Raw genomic sequence first — 12,140 nt, 5'->3', positions numbered from 1 at the left:
TCGTCTTCCGGAGCTTCGTCCTAAGGCTGCTAGGGGGTCCGCGGTGCGCGGACGGTTTCAGGAAGCTCGACGATATCGGCCTGGCAGGTCCTCCGGGGGGACTAGGGGTCGTTTTTTCCAAAGAACTCAGTCCTTTCGAGGTGGCCGCCGTGGAGGGCGAGGTTCCTCGTCGGGAACGCCCGGAGCGTCCCGTCCTTCGCAATGATGGTGTGGGGGCCCAACCTCTGGTTCGCGTGGGGGCTCGTTTGCGCTTGTTTTACCAGAGGTGGGTCCAGATCACCTCAGATCAGTGGGTACTGCAGATTGTGCGAGACGGCTACGCGTTAGAGTTCGACGGTCCTCTGCCCGATTTCTTTCTCGTGTCCCCTTGTCATTCCAGGCGCAAGGCGAGAGCAGTGCGAGAGACCTTGGCGCGTCTGGTCGAGTTAGGAGCAGTAGTTCCGGTTCCTCCAGGAGAGCGAGGTACGGGTTGTTATTCCATCTACTTCGTAGTTCCCAAAAAGGAGGATGCTTTTCGGCCCATTTTGGACCTCAAAAAGGTCAATGCGGCTCTGAAGGTTCCTTCCTTTCGAATGGAGACGCTGTGCTCGGTCATTGTAGCGGTTCAGGAATTAGAGTTTCTGACGTCTTTAGATCTGACGGAGGCTTACTTGCACATCCCCATCCTAGAGGCACACCAGCGTTTTCTTCGCTTTGTGGTGTTGGGGAGACATTTTCAATTTTGTGCTCTGCCGTTCGGCCTGGCGACAGCGCCTCGCACCTTTTCCAAGGTCATGGTAGTGGTGGCGGCAGCGCTGCGTTTGCAGGGCATTTTGGTCCATCCGTACCTAGACGACTGGTTGATTCGAGCCAAATCAAAAGCAGAGAGCGAGGAGGTCACCGGTCGGGTGGTGTCCTTTCTGCAGTCGCTCGGTTGGGTTGTCAATCTGGCCAAGAGTCACCTCGTTCCGTCGCAGTCCCTAGAATATTTGGGAGTCCGATTCGACACGAAGAGAGGCCGTGTGTTTTTGACAGCGCCTCGCATCTCCAAGCTATGGTCTCAGATCCGGCAGCTCCGAGCTCAGAGGGCGCCGTCGGCGCGGGAGTATCTTCGGGTGCTGGGTCTGATGGCGGCATCAATAGAGGTGGTACCTTGGGCCAGGGCCCACATGAGACCGTTACAGGTAGCGTTGTTGTCTCGCTGGTCTCCTCAGTTTCAGAGTTTGGAGGAGAGGCTCTCCCTGCCGGAGGTGGCTCGGGGCAGTCTTCGCTGGTGGCTCCTCTCTCCGAATCTAGCGAAGGGCATGCCGTTGGACACGCCAGACTGGGTGGTGCTGACCACGGATGCGAGTCTGTCAGGATGGGGGGCGCATTGTCTGGGTCAGGTGGCCCAAGGGCGTTGGACGTTGGAGGAGGCGAGTTGGTCCATCAATCGCCTGGAGACGCGAGCTATTCGGTTGGCTCTTCGGGCCTTTCAGAGTCTTCTGGACGGCAAGGCAGTCAGGGTTCTTTCAGACAATGCCACGGCCGTCGCTTATGTAAATCGACAGGGGGGAACAAAGAGTCCCGGGTTAGCGGTAGAGGCGACGGAGTTGCTGTCATGGGCAGAAGTTCATCTGCAGAGTCTGTCAGCGGGACATGTGGCAGGGGTGGACAACGTGAGTGCAGATTTTCTGAGCAGGCATACGTTGGATCCCGGAGAGTGGGCTCTCCATCCCTCCGTGTTCGAGCAGATAGTGTTGCAGTGGGGTCGGCCAGTGTTGGATCTTATGGCGTCGGCCGACAATGCGCAGGTCCCTCGGTTCTTCAGTCGTCGAAGGGATGCTCGAGCCGAGGGCATCGACGCGTTGGTGCTTCCGTGGCCACCTCAGCAGCTGCTCTACGTGTTCCCGCCGTGGCCGCTGGTGGGCCGCGTGGTACAGCGGATCGGTCGTCACTCGGGGTTAGTGGTTCTGATAGCGCCCAATTGGCCCCGGCGTCCGTGGTACGGAGATCTGATGCGGTTACTGGTGCAGGATCCGATTCCTTTGGGGCCTCGGGTGCGACTGGTTCAGGGGCCGATAGAGATGGCAGATCCCTCTCCGTTCTTGCTTACGGCTTGGCTCTTGAGAGGCACCGGTTGAGAAAGAAAGGGTTTTCACCCAGAGTGGTTGATACGATGTTGCGGTCTCGCAAGAGGTCTACCTCTTTGGCGTATGTGAGAGTGTGGCGCACCTTCGAGAACTGGTGTCAAGAGCGGGCTTATGTCCCTTTGCGTGCTTCGGTGGTGGAAGTTTTGGATTTTCTGCAGGATGGCTTGGAGAGGGGACTGTCGCTCTCTTCCCTGAAAGTGCAGGTGGCTGCCTTGTCTTGTTTTAGAGGTAAGATTCGGGGAGTTTCCTTGGCGGCTTCTCCTGATGTGGGGCGGTTCCTGAAGGCAGTGAAGTTGATTCGGCCGCCTCGTCGTCCGTTGGTTCCGCCTTGGGATTTAAATTTGGTTCTGGAGGCGTTGGTGGCACCTCCGTTTGAACCCGTGGCATCCATTACATGTAAGGATCTTACTTTGAAGGCGGTTTTTCTGGTGGCCATTTCTTCGGCGCGTAGGATTTCAGAGCTTCAGGCTCTGTCTTGCAGGGAGCCTTTTCTGTCATTTGCTAAGGAGAAAGTGACTTTACGGACGGTTCCTTCCTTTGTGCCTAAGGTGGTGTCGGCTTTTCATGTAAACCAGGTGATTTCCTTGCCTGTGTTGGGGGATCGCGCTGGGGATCTTACGCAACGTCGGCTGGCTAAGTTGGATGTACGGCGCGTTTTACGGTCGTACTTGCGCAGAACGCAGGATTTTCGAGCATCGGATAGGTTGTTTGTGTTGTTTGGAGGTCCCAAAAAAGGGGCAGCAGCTTCCAAGGCTACTCTGGCTAGGTGGTTGAAGGAGACCATTGCGTCGGCGTACTTGTTGAAACGCCGTGCCGTGCCCTCGGTGCTTAAGGCTCATTCTACTCGGGGGGTAGCTGCTTCTTGGGCGGAAAGTAGTTTTATTCCTCCGCAGGATATTTGTAAGGCAGCGGCGTGGTCTTCCATCCATTCCTTTGTGAAGCATTACAGACTTGATGTTCAGGCAAAAGAGGATGCTCGGTTTGGAGCGGCTGTGTTGTCTTCTGCTTTTCGAGGGTCCCACCCGTAAGTTTCTACTGCTTTGGTACTTCCCAAGCGTCTTGACCGGTCTGGAGGGTTGAAGAGGAAGGTGAAATTAGGCCTTACCTGCTAATTTTCTTTCCTCTAGACCCTCCAGACCGGTCAAGAGCCCGCCCTGTGTATTATCAGAAGTGTGTGTTATCAGAAGTGATTTTGAGCCGTGTTCTGCTATGACTATTCTTTCAAGTTTAGTGTGGTCGGAGAGAATTTCTTTGACTCTAAAACAGTACAGAGCGGGACGTTTGGACGTTCCGTCTGTGGAAGCACACTGTTGGTGTTTGACTATTGGTTTTCCAGGTACAGGGGTTTTGTTTCTCGTTTTCAGGTTTTTGGTTTTCTGCTTTGCTAAGCGGATACTGACGTCAGGTGGCTAGGCACAGGTTATATGTACATAGTTTGAAGTTAGTGTTCTCAGTCTCCCTCTGCTGGTAGGCGAGCATAACCCAAGCGTCTTGACCGGTCTGGAGGGTCTAGAGGAAAGAAAATTAGCAGGTAAGGCCTAATTTCACCTTTTGGTACTGTCTGGGTCTACAACCATGCTGGGTTATAATGTAGAACATTATGTGATTCCAAAAAAACGTGCAATTGTTCATTTACCAAAAACTCTAGCAACTTAGCCACCCAGGGAATATTGTCAACCAGGCAATAATGTTCCACAATAGATTTAAACCTAAGAATTTTGGAAGAGGAGTTAAAACAATACCTGTTAAATTCTCGGGATAATGATCAGTTTGCAGAACAGAATTCACAAATTCAGTAAGCCAATGTAAGATATTCAAAGGAACTTTCCTCTAACAAGTACAAGGGACAAATATCTAAAGATAGTTGAATCAGTCTTCTTAACTGACTATAGTGATACCTCATCAAATCTTCAAAGTCTATCCCCAGAAATATCATTAGCTTGGTCATTCATGGACAGTGTTGTAATATTTTCCAATGTAACAATAGGAAAAGATTGCCTAATCTTATTAACTTTAGTCTGAATAAACTGTGCTAACTCTTCAGCACTAGGCTGTAAAGATTCAGACATCATAAGTACAGCATCTTAATCAAGTTATCAAAGATTTTGAAAAGTGCTTTACAAGAATTGTCAGAATTTTCAATTTCCTGATCTTAAAAAATCTTTTTTGACCTGAGCAATTTGCAACTTATACTCCCTAATTTCCTTCCTTCCAATTTAAATAAACCTGATGGTCCTTACTTTTTCTCCTAATTCGTTCCAACTTTCTACAACACCTTTTTTCAATGCTAATAATGCATTAAACCATGGATTTAGTCTTTTTAACTTTGGAGCGTTTTCGTCTAATATTGCAGTAATAGCACTATTCCATGTGCTTAATTCAGAATTAAGGGGCACAGTATTTTAATGTAGCAATTACTAAGGAGAAATTAGGCCTTACCTGCTAATTTGCTTTCCTTTAGTTCCTTTGGACCGGCTCAGAATGTGACTGATGGGTTGCGCACGCCTTCCAGCAGGTGGAGACTGAGAAAAATACTGTGGCTCTAGAGAGCTTATAAGAGCCCTTTCCAGCTAGAGAAAGATCCAGTAATAAAGTACCAAAGTAGAAGGAAGCAAAACAGTAAGGAAATGGTCTGTGCATCCGAAAGCCTGAGCAGCCACCAACATTACCAACACAGGGTGTGTGCCAAAGAAAACAGTGTCCCAATGACATATCATGCACAACAGGTTACGTACTGAACCATAGAATTTTTTTTTTTTTTTTTAACAATGGAACCATAAACCAGCAACACATCTCCCAAGAAAAAAACCTCTGTTAACTCTTGAAGACACAGAATACCTGAAGGGAGGGATCTGGGCCGGTCCAGAGGGACTAAAGAAAAGCAAATTAGCAGATAAGGCCTAATTTCTCCTTCCTTAGCCCAGAATGTGACATGGGAAGTAACAAAGCAGTAAGATTATGGGAGGGACCCTAGCAGCCCCGCTGTTAAAATGTTTGTCCCCAAACAACTTGCTGACAATTCAGGATGTCCAATCGATAGTGCTTAGAAAAGGAATGCAAAGAAGACCAAGTCGCCACCCTGCATATGTCCTCCGGAGGCACCAGACAACACTCTGCCCAAGAAGTTGCCTGACTTCTGGTAGAGTGGGCTTTAACTCCTTCCGGAACAGGTTTCCCGGAGAGAAGATAAGCTGAGGCAATCATTTCCTTGAGCCAACGGGAAATAGTGGACTTAGAAGCCATGAGCCTCCGATGAGAATAAACAAACGATCAGACCAAAAAATGTCTTCCGTAAACTTGACATAATGCTTCAGAACTTGTTTGACATCCAAACGTTTCAAACGATGCTGCTCCTCCGACCCGGAGAAAGAACCTAGTACAGGTAACACCACCGGTTGAGATAAATGAAAACGAGTCAACACCTTGGGTAGAAAAGAAGGAACCGGTCGCAAAACCACCCGATCCAAGATGAAATCCAAAAACGGGGCCCTACATGAAAGAGCTTGCAACTCCAAAACTCGCCTAGCCGAGGCAATAGCCACTAAGAACGCTGCCTTCAGAATCAAGTCCTTCAAAGTACAAGAAGACAAAAGCTCAAAGAGAGGCTTGGTAAGAACCGTGAGCACTAAATTAAGATCCCAGCAAGGAAAGGAGCAGTGCGACGGAGGACAAAGGAGGTTAACCCTTCTCAAAAAACGGAGCACATATGGGTGTCTAGCTAGAGACTTTTCTTGGAGATGACCTTGAAAACAGGAAAGGGCTGCAATCTGCACCTTGAGAGGCCAAAGCAAGACCTTTGTCGAAACTACGCTATAGAAAATCTAACTTGTGACCTTTTTCATGTGTAGGGATATCCAGGCCTAAATTGAAATTTAAAGATTGCAAAACCTGAATAAATTATAACACATGGGGATCAGTATTATCCTCCAAATGTAAATTAAGATCACCTAAAATCACTAGTAAAATGTGCAGAATAAAGTATCACCTCAAATTTCTGTTGAATAAGGTGCCAATTCTTGAGGGGGGGGTCTATATATCAAGATCAATCTTAATGTACTTCTGTTTGTCCAATTCATAAATTGGCACACTATTGACCCCAAAGCCTCCTCACAAATCTTGTCTACTGATTTTAATATTTTAAAAAATCTCTATAAATCAAAGCAAGACCACCTGTGTTGCCTAAGACAGTTAATTGCATTGTTGAGAAATTTTAGCCTATGCTTCTTAGAAGAATTGCTTTAATTCAGATAACATTTCTACATTCCTGTCTTCTCCTTGGATTTTGCAGTTTGAGGTCCTGCAGGGTCTATTTCTTGATCTTTTTAGCATCCTTTTATCCCCCTTAGGTACAGAGTGGTCAGTAGTCAGAATATTGTTTTGTGGGGTTTTTTCTCCCCTTCAAATGACAGATGATTTTTCTGGTTTAAAAAAAAAAAAAGGATTCCTTATTTAGAACTCTGCCTCATGAGTTATTGTTTTCTTCTTTCCCAGGTATGATTGTGTGATTACTGTATTTTGATATATTTCTCATAAATTTTATATTGTAAGTGCTCTCTGTGTCAAGTGTTAAACTTGCATATATAACTTAATAAAATTTAAAAAAAGAGGATGCATTGGAATTTGTCAATGAATAGTTGGGCAGGTTTGCTGGATGGTTTGCTTCTAAGAAGTTGGTTTTGAATGCAAATCACTCTCTCTAGGCGGAGGAAAGAAAGCAGATTTCTGAATTACATACAGCCTGGAATAAAGTCTGAATCATCCTTGAATGATAAGACCATTTTACAAACCTGCTGTAATTTCAGGGGCCAGAGATTTGATTATGATAGTCATGGTAATGAATTAAGCTGAACAATTATGCTTTGTGGGCTGGCCTCAAAAGTTTATTGGCATTTTGTAAACAGATGATTCAGAATACTGTAGTTTAAAGTCTTGGGGCAGTCTCTCCTCCCTTATGAATAGCACTGATTGCTGGTACTACTACTTAACATTTCTAAAGCGCTACTAGGGTTATGCAGCGTTGTACAATTTAACATAGAGGGACGGTCCCTGCTCAAGGAGCTTACAATCTGAGACAAGTGAACGGACAGTCCGATAGGGGCGGTCAAATTGGGGCAGTCTGGATTTAGTGAACGGTAAGAGTTAGGTGCCGAATTCAGCATTGAAGAGGTGGGTTTTAAGCAAAGACTTGAAGATGGGCAGGGAGGGGGCTTGGCGTAAGGGCTCAGGAAGGTTGTTCCAAGCATAGGGTGAGGCAAGGCAGAATGAGCGGAGCCTGGAGTTGGCGGTGTTGGAGAAGGGTACAGAGAGGAGGGATTTTGCTTTCTATTTATATTAGTTATCTGACGGATAGGCAGCCCCCATCGCAAGACAATCTAGTACAGAAGTGCAGGCTACATAGCCCCTACAAATTGCTGCTTGTGAGGCACCAGAGACAGGGATCTGAAGACCTCCAGATATGACTCTGCAGACTCAAGCCACCTGCAAAGCTCAACTGGGGATTAGCTGACCAACTGGACCAGGAGCAAATCGCTCAAAACCAGAGGCTTTAAAGTATGTCCAACTGCTGGGGACAGAGAACTGAAACTGAGCTGAGACTTCTCTTGGTATCCAGTTCAGCTCCTCAGAACTTTCTATCTCCAACTGCTGTTTGATGGTCACAACTATTCCCACAGGTTCTGAAATACTAGGAAGCTATGTATTGGAAAATAAAATTTCTCACAGAAAACACAACTGAATCCTACCACACCAAGCCTAAGCTGCACAGGATAGCTCAGTCTGCCACTTGTTGGAGATCGAGAAATATTGACCGGCCACTGGCTCCACAGGTACTACTACTATTTAGCATTTCTATAGCGCTACAGGGCGTACGCAGCGCTGCACAAACATAGAAGACAGTTCCTGCTCAAAGGTACTTGATGTGAAGTCATTAGCCTAAACCCAAGAGTGCTGACTGGTCTGGCAGGATAAAGAATGTGTACCTTATACCCCGCTTAAACCTAAGCAGCTAACAATAAGTACTTTGAAGTGATGTGTTAGTCCTAGCTTATTTAATTGACTTGATGGTATGTTCTTCTAGAACTTCATCTGTTTGGAGATTCAGGCAGATGATGTAGAAGTGATATGGTACAGAGCCATTTTTTATGGTCTCTCCATTTTGGAGCACTTTATTAAACTTTATTTGGATTTTGCTCACACCTTTTTCAGTAGTAGCTCAATGTGAGTTACATTCAGGTACGTTGGGTATTTCCCTGTCCTTGGAGGCTGAGGCAATGGAGGGTTAAGTGACGACTGGCCCAAGATCACAAGGAGTGGCAGAAGGATTTGAACCGGGCACCTTTGGATGTCGGGGCCAGTGCTCTAACCACTAGGCTACTCCATTACATTCAAAGGCTCTTTGGATTGTTGCCAGATTGTTTCCTTAAGTCCAAACCGGCAGAGGCCATGAGTTTAATTGGATCATATGCTATCATCAAGCATTGATATGAAGGGACATAGGTAGATGGTTAATCTTAGGGTTTTAGAGGAGGATAGAATATTGGGTTGGCATCTATTATATTTTCTACTTGATTTCTAAATATAAAATTTATTTTGAGTTTGAAATACACATTTAAACATACATAAAATTACAAGCTGTAATTCTGAAATTAAATTCTAAAAACTTCCTGACTGCTAGTAAAATTCCGTTTTAATCTGCTCCCTGGCTCCAAAAGGCCACCTATGGTGATGGGATATGTATACTTTTTTTAGAAGTAAACTTTAATGCTGATATTAAGTTAGCATTGTGGAAAAAGGTCTCTATTTTAAACCAATACCTGGTGCAGCATGGGCAGCATCATAGATTCCAAAAGGGGTTCCAGATTTTTATTTTGTCTAGTAGTAATTTTTAACTTGCATCCCTGCACTATGGTAATAATCCTTTTCCTTTTTTTTTCTTTTAAGACTTACCTCCTGCAGACTGTAGATGGGCGACACCAGGATTTGAAATATATCACTCCAGAGATGGTAAGACAACAAAGCAGACCGCTTCTTGCTAAAAAACAAAACATATGTTGTTCCATGTTGAATCAGACCAAGTGTCTGTCGGAGCCCAATATTTTTTTTCTAACAGCCCAAGTCACTAGAAGTATGCTGTAGATCCATCTCTTGCTGCTCACTCCCAGAAATTAGCAGTTGCTTTCCTAAGTCTACGTAGTTAATAATGGTTTATGGACTTTTTTTTAGGGACTTGTTTATCAACTCTTCACTGGCTAACCTAGATGTCTTAACACCATCCTCCAGCAACAAATTCCACAAGCTCAGTTGCTAAGCGAAAAACTTCCTCTTAACTGTTCTATTTACCTGTGCCACTTCACACTATGGATTTATAAACCCATTATATTCCCTCTATCTCTTCTCAAAACTGCAAAGCCCTAAGCAGTTCCATTACTTTCTCTTGAACTGAGATGACCAGAATAGTACACATTCTTTATCCTGCCAGATCAGTCAGCACTCTTGGGTTTAGGCTAATGACTTCACATCAAGTATCTGTGGAGCCAATGGCCGGTCAATATTTCTCAATCGCCAACAAGTGGTAGACTGATCTATCCTGTGCAGCTTGGGCTTGGTGTGGTAGGATTCAGTTGTGTTTTCTGTGAGAAATTTTATTTTCCAATACATAGCTTCCTAGTATTTCTGAACCTGTGGGAATAGTTGTGACCATCAAAAAGCAGTTGGAGATAGAAAGTTCTGAGGAGCTGAACTGGATGCCAAGAGAGGTCTCAGCTCAGTTTTCAGTTCTCTGTCCCCAGCAGTTGGACATACTTTAAAGCCTCTGGTTCTGAGCGATTTGCTCCTGGTCCAGTTGGTCAGCTAATCCCCAGTTGAGCTTTGCAGGTGGCTTGAGTCTGCAGAGTCATATCTGGAGGTCTTCAGATCCCTGTCTCTGGTGCCTCATAAGCAGCGATTTGTAGGGGCTATGTAGCCTGCACTTCTGTACTAGATTGTCTTGCAATGGGGACTGCCTATCCGTCAGATAACTTAGATAAATATAAATCTGCTATTCAGCTAAGACCATGGCCTTGTCTGTAGCAGCTTGCAGATTTTGAGCAGCATAGCCATTTTCCATTCAGAGATGGGGTCATAGAGGGGGAGGGTCAAGATGTCACCTCAGGTAATTCTGGAGCTTCCAGAATCCACAGTGAAGGTTTGTGGGCCCAGTCTTTGGGACTTCCCATTGGAGATCAATTAGTTTTATCAGAAGTGGGCCCAAATAACTACAGACCAATGGGTTCTCAAGATAATTCAGGGCAGTTATACCCTAGAATTAGCCCATTTTGTACCCAACAAATTTTCTGGAATCTCCATGTTCTTTTCTACAGGCAAGGGCTGTTGAAGAAATGTTTAATTGCTACAGTTAGAATCAGTAGTATCAGTTCCTCCTGAGGAGGAAAAAACAGGCAGTAACACCATCTACTTTGTTCCAAAAAAGGAAGGAACTTTTCATCCAATTTGGCTCTAACAAGTTAGATTCCTCAAAGTGCCTCATTTTTGGATGGAAACTTTGAAGTAATTTATTTATTTGGATTTATGTACCACCTTTTTCAAGGAATTCACTGAAGGCGGTGTACAGCAAGAATAAGTCAAACATAATGTGACAGAACAGCATGTTTTTAACCCTGTAAATTGTATTCAATGTTTCTTGAAGTGTATTTCTCTAGTTTGGCCAAAAGGTAGTGCCTATTTATGTTTAAAACAGAGGAATGACCATTCCTTCTTTTAGTTAGCACACACATAAAGGAAATGCCTGTAGTGATGTAACCAGCTATTTTTGAACCTTATTGTTCTGGACTCTGGCCCAGGAGCTTATTTCATTTGGATTGTACTGGCTTTTGCTCCAGTTTCAGCCTGGGAGAAAGAGAGAAAGAAAGCTCTTTGCTGAAGCCCTGTAAAAAAAAGTTATGTTTGGTGAGCAATTATATGTCTTGATCTCCCCAGGTACTTTCTAGAAAGTAAACAAATGTTTAGTTAATGTTATAATTGATCCATATTTCAGTTACCTGTTTGCTGATTGCACATTTTTTGTTCATTGTTCAATTTTTAAGACAATTTAGTTTGTTGCCGCTGCCTGTCTGGACTAATAAAGAATCCTGGTGGTTTGAGTGTTGGGTTTGTGGGTGCTTTCTGGGAACTGTGGGACCACTGGTAGTGTGGCTCCAGTAACCTTGAAATCACTGGGGATAATTTGAGAGCAGGAGAGTTGCCCAGAGGCAATTGGGACCCAGTCAGTGAGAGGAGGATGCTAGTGTAGAGCATAGGCGGCAGGTGCAGGCTGACCTGAGCTGTGCTGGGGATACACCCTCTAAGTGGCCGTGGGGTAACCCCAGGTGGGTGGCTAGGTGCTTTATGACACATAAGCAATAGACAATTACAGTAGTAAAAATATTAAAACAATACAAAGTATGGTTTAGTATGCTACATTACAATGCCTACACAATAAAACATTTTTTAATAGACATATGGTGTAAGCAAAGATGGAACATATAGATAAGATAGAGTAGGGACTAAAGAGTTGCAAATGAGGTCAGAAAGGTGCTTGAACATTGTTGGCTATAGGGTAGGAGTGGATAAACATGTCCTGCTATAATATGTTCAGCCGATATCATTTACTTCTTCTGTTAGCCTGGTTGAAGAGCCAGGCTTTCATCTGCTTCCTGAAGTAGAGATAGTCTTCTGTTAAGCAAAGCCTTTCAGGGAGTGCATTCCAGAGCGTGGGGGCTACTCCGGAGAAGGCTTGTTTGTGGGTATCACATTGTGTGATGTCCAAAGAAAGGGGGTGGTTAGGGAATCACCTTGGGAGGACCCTAGTGACCTTGAAGGTGTGTAGAGGGAGATCTGTTCTTCAAGTACTCTGGGCCATGTCCTTTAAGGGCCTTGATGGTCAAACAGAGTTTTAAATTTGGCTCTATATTGTACTGGTAGGAGTTTATGCAAAAATGGTATGATGTAGTCATGTCGCTTACAACCTTCTATTATTCTTGCTGCAGCATTCTG

General features: G+C 45.0%; 1 protein-coding gene across 3 annotated transcripts in view; it reads left to right on the top strand.

Moving 5' to 3' along the window:
• The window catches only part of LOC115459789 (M-phase inducer phosphatase 1-like), a 167,919-nt gene that overhangs the window by 108,570 nt on the left and 47,209 nt on the right, over positions 1–12,140 (top strand). For 2 of the 3 annotated variants that reach the window (XM_030189563.1, XM_030189564.1), the window contains one exon: positions 9,051–9,113. The exons of the other annotated variant lie outside the window; for it this stretch is intronic. In XM_030189563.1, coding sequence (XP_030045423.1) covers positions 9,051–9,113 — 63 coding nt within the window. The remainder of the gene's footprint in view (positions 1–9,050; positions 9,114–12,140) is intronic. 3 annotated transcript variants of the gene reach the window in all.

This window comes from Microcaecilia unicolor, unplaced genomic scaffold (assembly GCF_901765095.1).
Source record: "Microcaecilia unicolor unplaced genomic scaffold, aMicUni1.1, whole genome shotgun sequence".
NCBI classification, from domain to species: Eukaryota; Metazoa; Chordata; class Amphibia; order Gymnophiona; family Siphonopidae; genus Microcaecilia; species Microcaecilia unicolor.
The sequence above is the reverse complement of the archived record's forward strand: the minus strand, read 5'-3'. Positions and strand labels throughout refer to the sequence as shown.